The sequence below is a fragment of the Pseudorca crassidens genome, chromosome X (assembly GCF_039906515.1).
Source record: "Pseudorca crassidens isolate mPseCra1 chromosome X, mPseCra1.hap1, whole genome shotgun sequence".
NCBI classification, from domain to species: Eukaryota; Metazoa; Chordata; class Mammalia; order Artiodactyla; family Delphinidae; genus Pseudorca; species Pseudorca crassidens.
The window spans coordinates 72,699,752-72,711,982 of record NC_090317.1 but is presented as its reverse complement, the minus strand read 5'-3'; the positions used below and the strand labels follow the sequence as shown (position 1 = coordinate 72,711,982).

Here is a 12,231-nt window from a genome sequence, read left to right as displayed (position 1 = left end):
ACCATAGCAGCTTTACTCATAATAGCCAAAATCTGAAAACAACCAATATTTCCTTTAGTAGGTGAATGGTTAAACACACTGTGATACCATCCATACCATGCACCACTCAGTGATAAAAGAAACCAAGTATTAATACACACAGAAACTTGAATGGATTTCAAGGGCATTATGCTAAGTAAAAAAAGCTAATCTTCTAAAAGTCATAAACTGTATGATTACATTTATATAATATTCTTGGAATGACAAAATTATAGAGATGAAGAATAGTGTTTGCAAGGGCTTAGGGATGGTGGGGGGTGGAGCAGGTATGGGTGTGCATATGAAGGGGTAGTATGAGGAAAATCTTTGGGGTGATGGGATAGTTCTGTATATTACTGCAGTGGTACTTACATGCATCTACACATGGGATAAAATGGCATAAAACTATACACGTACAATGTACCAATGACAATCTGCTGTTTTTGATGTATTATAGTAATGCAGCAGTTAACCATCAGAGGAAACTTGGTAAAGGGTACATGGGACTTCTTTGTACTATTTCGGGGGGGGTGTTAAAATTTTCTTCTGAATCTATTGCTTTTATTTTAATTATTTTTCTTTGTACCATTTTTGCAACTTCCTGTTACTCTATAAGTATTAAAAATAAAAAGATTTTTTAAAAATAATGTGAAATAGGGACTTCCCTGGTGGTCCAGTGGTTGAGCCTCCGCACTCCCAATGCAGGGGGCCCTGGTTCAATCCCTGGTTGGGAAACTAGATCCCACATGCATGCTGCAACTAAGAGTTTGCATGCCACAACTTAAGAACCCACATGCTGCAACACAGATTGAAGATCCCACATGCCACAACTAAGACCGACTGCAGCCAAATAAATAAATAAATAAATATATTTTTAATAATGTGACATAAAGACATTTTCAAAGGCACAAATGCTGAAATAAGTCATCACCAATAGACCAGCACTACAAGAAATGTTAAAAGGTGTCAATGATGGTTAATTTTATATGTCAACTTGACTGCGCCACAGGGTACCCAGATATTTTGTCAAACATTATTCTGGTCTTTCTGTGAGAGTGCTTCTGGATGAGATTAACATTTAAATCAATAGACTGGGGCTTCCCTGGTGGTGCAGTGGTTAAGAATCCACCTGCCAATGCAGGGGAAACGGTTTCGAGCCCTGGTCCGGGAAGATCCCACATGCCGCAGAGCAAATAAGCCCGTGCCCCACAGCTACTGAGCCTGTGCTCTAGAGTCCGTGAGCCACAACAAGAGTAGCCACCACAGTGAGAAGCCCACACACCACAACGAAAAGTAGCCCCCACTCGCCACAACTAGAGAAAGCCTGCATGCAGCAACGAAGACCCAATGCAGCCAAAAATAAATAAGTAAATAAATTTATAAATAAATAAATAGATAGGGCTTCCCTGGTGGCACAGTGGTTGAGAGTCCGCCTGCCGATGCAGGGGACATGGGTTCGTGCCCCGGTCCGGGAAGATCTCACATGCCGCGGAGCGGCTGGGCCCGAGAGCCATGGCCACTGAGCCTGCGCATCCAGAGCCTGTGCTCCACAATGGGAGAGGCCACAACAGTGAGAGGCCCGCGTACTGGAAAAAAAAAAATAGATAGACAGACAGATAGATAAACAGACTGGGTAAAGCAGATTTCCCAGCATGTGGGTGCGCCTTATCCAATGAGTTGAAGGCCTGAACAGAACAAAAAAGCTGACCCTCTCCCGAGTAACAGAGAACTCTTCCTGACTGACTGCTTTTGAACTGGACATCAGCTTTTTCCTGCATTCGGACTGGAACTGAAACACTGGTCCTTCTTGCGTTTCAGGCCTGCCAGCCTTTGGACTGAAACTACATCATTGGCTCTCCTGGTTCTCAGGCCTTTGGACTCAGACTGGAACCATACCATCAGCCTTCCTGAGTCTCTGTCTTGCCAACTTATCCTGCAGATCTTGAGACCCACCAGCCTCCATAACTGCATGAGCCAATTCTTTATAAAGTCTCTTTGGAGAATCCCAAAACAATGTTCTTCAGGCAGAAGAAAAATAACAAATGGAAATTTGGATGTATACAAAGGAATAACGATTACTTGAAATGGTAACTACATGTGTAAATGCATAAGTTTTTTTCTTATTTGTATCTCTTTTAAAATAAAATTGACAATTTAAACAAAAATAATAACATAGTATTGTGGATTTTATAACATATGTAAAAGTAAAACATATGACAACAGTAGCATAAAGGCCAGGCTGGGAGATATAAAAGTACACTATTATGACATATGAAGGTAGACCAAGATAAGATATATAGTATAAGCCCTAAAGAAACCAGTAGAAAAGCAAAACAAAGAGTTACAACTAATAAGCCAACAGAAGAAATAAAACTGAATCTAAAAAATTATTCAAATATGTAATGTGACAAAGCCTCTATGATCACTCTCCTTTTTCAGTATTTCCCTGAGTAGTCTCACTGTTTATTCCTCCAGATGATCCTGCAAATATTTTCATAATACTCCTCTTTTTTTAAATAAATTATTTATTTATTTATTTATCTTTAGCTGCATTGGGTCTTTGTTGCTGCATGCGGGCTTTTCTCTAGTTGCGGAGCGTGGGGGCTACTCTTTGTTGTGGTGCACAGTCTTACTGCAGCGGCTTCTCTTGTTGTGGAGCACGGGCTCTAGGCATGTGGGCTTCAGTAGTCGTGGCTCGCAGGCTCTGTAGTTGTGTCACAGGGCTTATTTGCTCCACGGCATGTGGGATCTTCCCAGACCAGAGCTCAAACCCTTGTCCCCTGCGTTGGCAGGTGTATTCTTAACCACTGTGCCACCAGGGAAATCCGTATTTTCATAATATTTCAACATGGATTCTTCAGGAGGTTGGAATAAAAACTACACTGGACTCATAAATTGTTTTGAAGAAAAACTCACTTGAATACAAACTTACAAAAGAAGGCAGAAAAAAAAGAAGAAAAGGGGAATAAAGAATATGCAGGACAAATAAACAATTACACGGTGATAGACTCAAACTTAACCACATCAATAATCACAACAAATGTAAATATTCTAAACACCCCAGTCAAAAGACTGAGATTGTCAGAGTGGATAAAAAAGCAAAACCCAACTGTATACAGCTTACAAGAGATGCATTTTAAACATAAAGACATAAATAGGAAAACAAATAGAACAAGATACACCATGCTAACGCTAGTCAAAAAAAAGCTAAAGTAACTATATCAATAAAAGATAAAGTAGATTTAAGAGCAAATATGGTATATATCCATACAATAAGATATTACGGAACCCTGGGAATAAACCATGCACACACACAACATCTCAGAATAACTGTACTGAATGCAAGAAGCCATTCAAAACTAGAGTACATTCTCTATGATTCCATTGGTATAAAACTCTAGAAAATGCAAACTAATCTATGAAAGCAGATCAGTTGTTACCTAGGGAAGAGTGGGAAAGAGGGGTGACAAAAGGGTGTGAAGAAACTTTGAGGAATGATGTATATATTCAGTATCCGGATTGTGGTGATTGTTTCACAGATATACACACATGTCAAAACTCATCAAATTTTTTACTTTAAATATGCGCAGTTTACTGTATGTTAATTATACCTAAATAAAACTGTTAAAAGATAATTAAGAGTAATGAATTATGTCAGTGGAAAAATAGGAATACAAAAACCCTGATAAATCCTGATAACAAATGAATAAATCAATAAGTAAATAAATAAATATTAAATAAATGGGAGAAGGGAGAGCTCTTGCTTACAGTAGAATGCTGAGTGCCAACTGGTAAATAAGAAGGGAATGCTACAGTTAGAAAATGATTATTTGGCAACCATCATAAGATTGATTCAGGCAAGAACACTAATTCTTAAGGATTTTTTTTTTTTTTTGGCGGTACGCGGGGCTCTCACTGTTGTGGCCTCTCCCGCTGCGGAGCACAGACGCGCAGGCTCAGCGTCCATGGCTCACGGGCCCAGCCGCTCCGCGGCATGTGGGATCTTCCTGGACCAGGGCACGAACCCGTGTCCCCTGCATCGGCACGCGGACTCTCAACCACTGCCCCACCAGGGAAGCCCTTAAGGAAATTTTTAATAAAAAGCAGGGTATATGCATAATTTTAAAGTGTTTATTGGTTGCAAGGGAAAAATGGTTAATATACAGTGAAGATACACACTTTTGAACAGGTGATCAGTATTATCACCAATGAGGAGCAGATGGACATCAGGGGCCTCCAAATGTGATGCCCTGAGAAGGGACACAGTATCACTCATGCAGTATTCCAGTCACAAATGCATAATATGAGTCTAATCACAAGGAAACATCAGATAAATCTCAAATGAATTTTCATTTAAAACAAGGTAGGAAGCTAATGTATTCTTCCAAAATATCAGTGACACAAAAGTCAAAAGAAAGGCTACAGAAATGTTCCAGATTACAGGGGACTAAAGAGACATGTCTCATAAATGCAATACCTAATCCTAGATTGATTAGTCCTATGTTGGAGAGAAAAACATGCTATACAGTTCACTACTGAGTGTATATAACACATATTATTATTATAGATATCAATATATATTACCCTCAATAAGATGAATGTATGAATTATATTTCCTCAATAATACAGAGAAGAGAGAATGCACAAAATGTTAATAACAGGTGATTCTGGGTAAAGTAAATAGACGGGTATTCTTTGAACTATTCTTATCCTTTCAATCTTTCTCTAGGTTTGAAATTATTTACAAATAAAACTCTTTTAAGTGTATATTGCCACTGAAATCCTAATGCACCCAGTTCATCAATGTCCAGGGTCAATAATTAGGCTATTAAATGTGATGTCAGGAGTAATGCAGATGGACGATTATTGTAATAAAAACTGCAACTTCTGTATCCAGTGAACAAAGAGACATGCTGACAAGAAGCCATGTAGCTAGTATGCAGCCTCCTCCGTTGTCTTGGATCCTATTTTTTATTTAGATTTGCATCTTAGCAAATGCAAAAAAAAAAAGGATGCAGCTTTTGAATATGTTCATGTATATTAATATTTTTTAATTTAAAAATATTAATGTAAAGTAAGTTTTTCAGCATTAAATAACCCCAACCACGTTGACAAATTTCAGGAAAATATAATTCAAGTAAATGGTTTCTTTGGGCAATTTAATATTCTGATAAATTCAACTATTCACTTTCATGCTTCCCATCTTGTCGAAAAAATCTTTTGAAAATGTATCAGGGACTTCCTTGGTGGTGCAGTGGTTAAGAATCCGCCTGCCAATGCAGGGGACAAGCGTTCCATCCCTGGTCTGGGAAGATCCCACATGCCATGGAGCAATAAGCCCATGTGCCACAACTACTGAGCCCGCGCTCTAGAGCCCACGTGCTACAACGACTGAGCCTATGTGCTACAACTACTGAAGCTGCGTGCCTATAGCCCATGCTCTACAACAAGAGAAACCACCGCAATGAGAAGCCCGTGCACCGCACCAAAGAGTAGCCCCTGCTCACTGCAACTAGAGAAAGCCCGCGCCCAGCAACGAAGATCCAATGCAGCCAAAATAAATAAAAATTTTTAAAAATGTATCAGTATATTTAATCGCCTTATAGAGTAAAACACATTGATCCTAATTGAATCTCTTTAAACAGGCATCAGCCTATCAATATTCCTTATCCAGGAGTATAGAGGTATTGTTTGTATGTATGTATGTATGTATATGAGTATGTATGTATGTATGAGCATCAGCTGAAAGTGAAAGACTGATGTTGGTTTTCTTAAACTAAATCCCATTATCTGCCTATTTTATCATTTACTTCTTTATCCTAAAATTTACTCACATCGGAGAACCTTTTCTGTTTTGTGCAAAAGAAAATTTTTTTCAAAAATATCTGTTGTCAGAGGTATATTTTATTCTTCCTTTCTGTGCTGCAGAAGAGATTGCAACAATCTATTGTTTTAAAAAAAAAAACAGGAATACTGGAGCAAATGTCTACACTGGATTTCAAAATGTGAATCAATGCTTTCAAAATTTCATTAAGTTGATTTTCAAAAGTAAAAAACCTCTTATACCTTGTTTGCTAGGTTTACAGCGCTGAGAGCCTTATAATATTCTTTGCCGTCCCAATCCATATAAGCAGTGGCTAGTAACCGTAGAACTTTACCCTATAATTAAAAATAGAAAAAAAAACACACACAGCTGAGGGTTTAACTGCAATACAACAGCTGACTAGCACTTACACAGTGACAGGCATTTCTCAAACCTCAGTCATAATTATGAAATAGCATTTCCTTAAGCAACCACATAGTCTTGGGATATGTCTCATCATTATGCTACCCACACCAAATACCATCTGAGAATTTTACAGTAATAGCTTATTTAAATTTAATATAATTGTGTTAATATAATTATTTTCTTAACACTGTTTTAGTGGTAAAGTACTTAATCATCCCCACTTTAAAAATAAGGAAATGAAAGCACAGCAATATTTAATGTAATCATCTTACCACCTACTGTTTAGGTAACATTATATTAGGCCTCCATCAAAAGAAATAAATAGAAAGACATAATCCCTCTCTCAAAGACTTTATAGCCTAGTTGAGATTAACCAATTGGACCAAGGGCTCATATACCACCATTTCACTAGGAGCAGATATACTTTCCTATAGACAAGATTTTTCCCAACTCAACCAAGTTTTAAAATTAATAAAGTATTTCATAATTCAGTTTCTCCAGCCAGATCTACACTGACAAGGGGAATAACTCTACTTAGCACAGACTTATTTAACTATAGATTCACATTTTGAAAGTAGGAGGCCTATTTCAATGAAGATTCTATTCTGCCTCTAAGTGTAATGAGGACAGTAGGATCAGGCAAAGGTGTTCTTCTAATTTAAAAAAAAAATGTTAAGCACATTAGGGCTCTGCGAACCCTAGAAAAATGACTTTTAGGGTGTGACACCTTTCAGTTTTTTAATTCAAAAACCAAGATGGATATAATGTACTTAATATCATTATTATTATTGTGGAGCAACTCTCAACTTATAAACTTCCCCAGAGGACTCTGATGGAGTAAATATGGCATCTCTGAGAAAGACTGTAGCTATTTCGTAATAGTAAAAGGGTCAAATAATCAGAAAGATAAAACAAAATGGATGAACCTCAAAACTATTATGTTAAGCAAAAGAAGCCAGACATAAAACAGTACATACTGTATGATTTCATTTATACACAGTTCAAGATAAGCCAAAAATATTCTACAGCAATAAAAGTCAGAATAGTGGTTTTATCATGGGGGTATGAATGGCTATTAACTGGAAAGGGGCCAAGGTAACTTTTGAGGGTGATGGAAAGTTCTGTATCTTGATCTGTGTGGTAGTTACAAAACTATATAGATAAACTGAAACTCATCAGGCTGTACAACTTTAAAATTTGTGCAATTTAGTGTATATATTTATTTAAGTTATACCACAATAAAATACTGCTAGCATGAAAGAAAAACTATTTTATAATCTTACTTCTCCATACCTTGCAATATGAATATTAGATTTCAATCACACTTAAATCCTACCTTCCATCCTCATTTCCTCCTCCAGACGTCTTCTCACCTAGATCCCTTGCCTCATATTCCCTTCTCCCTCCCTTTTAACTACATGAACCCCATCTGCTTTTCGAGGCCTATCTCCTACCAAAAGGCTTCTTCAACTATTCTAGTCAACATTAATATTCCCCTTTTCTGCATGCCTTTGCGTATACTTCAGGTTAGTACCACACAGTTTATCACTTATTTTTCCCAAATTGTTTCACTTGTACTCATTTTTATAAATCTTTTTTTGAAATTTTAATTGAAGTATAAAATACATACAAAAAAGTTCCAAAATCTCAATGGTACAACTCTGAATTTTCACAAAGTGAGCACACATATGTTAACAACACAGAAATCAAGAAACAGAACATTAGTCTCATCTCATATCTCTTTTCAGACACAATTCCAAACAAGGGTAACCAATTATCTGACTTCCAACACCATGTATTAGTTCTACCTGCTTTTGGCATTCACATTTATGGAATCATACAGTATGTACTACTTTGTATTTTGCTCTGTTTGTTCAACATTATATGTGAGAACATCCATACTGTTACAATTATTGTAGTCTATTCTCGTTGTTATACGATATTCTATGATATGACACTATCATAATATATTTTCATTATTTTTAATTGTGATGAAATACACATAACATAAAATTGACCATTTTAACCATTTTTAAGTGTACAGTTCAGTAGCATTAAGTATACTCACACTGTTGTGCAACCAGCACCACCATACATCTCCAGAACTCTTTTAATCTCACAAAATTGAACTCTCTACCCATTAAACAATAGCTCCCCATGTTCTCCTCCCTCCAAACCTCTGCAACCACCATTCTATTTTCCACCTCTATGAATTTGACTACCCAACATATCTCACTGAACTGGAATCATACAGTATGTCTTTTTGATAATGGCTTATTTCACTTAGCATAATGTCCTCAAGGTTCATCTATGTTGTAGCATGTGTCAGAATTTCCTTCCTTTTCGTGGCTGAATAATATTCCATTGTATTCACCTGTATTAGTTTCACCCTTTAAACATAAGCTATTTAAGGGCAGAGGCCACGTTTTATACTTCTCTTTTTTTCCCATCTACCACATTGTTAGATATATTGATATATATATATGTGTGTGTGTGTGTATATACATATAAATATATGTATAGATATGTATGTGTATGTGTGTGTATGTATTCAGTTACATTTTGTGGGATATACTGTAATAATGGTAAGAAGCAGAGACGGATATTCAAAAAAATTCCATTCTGCTATGGCATGTATTAAATTAGTTTTAAATCAGATTTATTTACATAATCACATTTTACTTGATAAAATATTAAAATTAACTTCCATACCAAGCATGTTCTATCTGGGTGGTTAAAGAAACCTAGAATTTTTGAACATGCAAACAAAAACTAAAACGTATATAGCCAAACATTGTCCTAAGCACTTTACATGTATTAATTAATTCATGGGTACAAGAATTTACCTGGAGGGTAATTCTATATCAACTTTACAGAAACTAATGCACTGAGATATTAAATGATGTGCCCAGTGAATAATCTACTCACAAATGGAGGGACAGCCTATCATAATTTTCTTACAATAACATAAACTGTATTTCTTGAACCTACTTCTGCAATATTTAACATAATCCTTACCAGCATTTCCTGTGGAACAGAAAGCTTATCCATCTTCCCAGTATCATAGCTTTGTCTATCATTAAAAAAGGAAAAAAATACATATAAATACATATTTATTTCAAATTATATACATTTTTTCAAGACTACATATTACTAAGAAGACGTGTTATAATTATACTTAATTACAACTTTTCTATTTTGCACTACAACAGATGATTAGCCAATTGATACATAAAAATCAATTACATAAAGCAATACTTTCTAACTTTAGAAAACCACAGAGATAGCCTCATTCACCAGAGGGCAGACAGCTGAAGCAAGAAGAACTACAATCCTGCAGCCTGTGGAACAAAAACCACATTCACAGACAGATACACAAGATGAAAAGGCAGAGGGCTATGTCCCAGATGAAGGAACAAGATAAAACCCCAGAAAAACAACTAAATGAAGTGGAGATAGGCAACCTTCCAGAAAAAGAATTCAGAATAAAGACGGTGAAGATGATCCAGGACCTCAGAAAAACAATGGAGGTAAAGATCGAGAAGATGCAAGAATGTTTAACAAAGACCTAGAAGAATTAAAGAACAGAGATAAACAATACAATAACTGAAATGACAACTACACTAGAAGGAATCAATAGCAGAATGACTGAGGCAGAAGAACGGATAAGTGACCTGGAAGACAGAATGGTGGAATTCAGTGCTGTGGAACAGAATAAAGAAAAGAGAATGAAAAGAAATGAAGACAGCCTAACAGACCTCTGGGACAACATTAAACGTAACAACATTCGCATTATAGGGGTCCCAGAAGGAGAAGAGAGAGAGAAAGGACCAGAGAAAATATCTGAAGAGATTATAGTCTAAACTTCCCTAACATGGGAAAGGAAATAGCCACCCAAGTCCAGGAAGTGCAGCGAGTCCCATACAGGATAAACCCAAGGAGAAACATGCCAAGACACACAGTAATCAAATTGGCAAAACTTGAAGACAAAGAAAAATTATAGAAAGCAGCAAGGGAAAAACGACAAATAACATACAAGGGAACTCCCATAAGGTTAACAGCTGATTTCTCAGCAGAAACTCCACAAGCCAGAAGGGAGCGGCATGATATACTTAAAGTGATGAAAGGGAAGAACCTACAACCAAGATTACTCTACCTGGCAAGGATCTCATTCAGATTCGATGGAGAATCAAAAGCTTTACAGACAAGCAAAAGCTAAGAGAATTCAGCACCACCAAACCAGCTCTACAACAAATGCTAAAGGAACTTCTCTAAGTGGGAAACACAAGAGAAGAAAAGGACCTACAAAAACAAACCAAAAACAATTAAGAAAATGGTCACAGGAACATACATATCAATAATTACCTTAAACGTGAATGGATTAAATGCTCCAACCAAAAGACACAGGCTTGCTGAATGGATACAAAAACAAGACCCATCTATATGCTATCTACAAGAGACCCACTTCAGACCTAGGGACACATACAGACTGAAAGTGAGGGGATGGAAAAAGATATTCCATGAAAATGGAAATCAAAAGAAAGCTGGAGTAGCAATACTCATATCAGATAAAATAGACTTTAAAATAAAGAATGTTACAAGAGACAAGAAAGGACACTATATAATAATGATCAAGGGATCAATCCAAGAAGAAGATATAACAATTATAAATATATATGCACCCAACATAGAAGCACCTCAATACATAAGGCAACTGCTAACAGCTATAAAAGAGGAAATTGACAGTAACACAATAATAGTGGGGGACATTAACACCTCACTTACACCAATGGACAGATCATCCAAAATGAAAATAAATAAGGAAACACAAGCTTTAAATGACACGATAGACCAGATAGATGTAACTGATATTTATAGGACATTCCATTCAAAAACAGTAGATTACACTTTCTTCTCAAGTACGCACGGAACATTCTCCAGGACAGTTCACATCTTGGGTCACAAATCTAGCCTCAGCAACTTTAAGAAAACTGAAATCATATCAAGCATCTTTTCTGACCACAATGCTATGAGATTAGAAATGAACTACAGGGAGAAAAACGTAAAAAACACAAACACATGGACGCTAAACAATACGTTACTAAATAACTAAGAGACCACTGAAGAAATCAAAGAGGAAATCAAAAAATACCTAGAGACAAATGACAATGAAAACACGACAATCCAAAACCAATGGGATGTAGCAAAAGCAGTTCTAAGAGGGAAGTTTATAGCTATACAAGGCTACCTCAAGAAACAAGAAAAATCTCAAATAAATAATCTAACCTTACACCTAAAGGAACTAGAGAAAGAAGAACCAAACCCAAAGTTAGCAGAAGGAAAGAAATCATGAAGATCAGAGCAGAAATAAATGACATAGATACAAAGAAAACAACAGCACAGATCAATAAAACTAAAAGCTGGTTCTTTGAGAAGATAAAATTGATAAACCATTAGCAGACTCATCAAGAAAAAGAGGGAGAGGACTCAAATCAATAAAATTAGAAATGAAAAAGGAGAAGTTACAGCAGACACTTCAGAAATACAAAGCATCCTAAGAGACTACTACAAGCAACTCCATGCCAATAAAATGGACAACCTGGAAGAAATGGACAAATCTTAGAAAGGTATAACCTTCCAAGCCTGAACCAGGAAGAAATAGAAAATATGAAAAGAACAATCACAAGTAATGAAATTGAAACTGTGATTAAAAATCTTCGAACAAACAAAAGTCTAGGACCAGATGGCTTCACAGGCGAATTCTAACATTTAGAGAAGAGCTAACACCCATCTTTCTCAAACTCTTCCAAAAAATTGCGGAGCAAGGAACACTCCCAAACTCATTCTATGAGGCTACCATCACCAGACAAAGATACTACAAAAAAAGAAAATTACAGACCAATACCACTGATGAACATGGATGCAAAAATCCTCAACAAAATACTAGCAAACAGAATCCTACAACACATTAAAAGGATCATACA

At 36.4% G+C, this 12,231-nt stretch overlaps 1 protein-coding gene across 1 annotated transcript in view; it reads right to left on the bottom strand.

Moving 5' to 3' along the window:
* The window catches only part of TEX11 (testis expressed 11), a 348,555-nt gene that overhangs the window by 194,637 nt on the left and 141,687 nt on the right, over nt 1-12,231 (bottom strand). Inside the window, exons 9-10 of the mRNA XM_067724324.1 lie at nt 9,266-9,320; nt 6,085-6,177 (exon numbers count right to left, since the gene is read on the bottom strand). Coding sequence (XP_067580425.1) covers nt 6,085-6,177; nt 9,266-9,320 — 148 coding nt within the window. The remainder of the gene's footprint in view (nt 1-6,084; nt 6,178-9,265; nt 9,321-12,231) is intronic.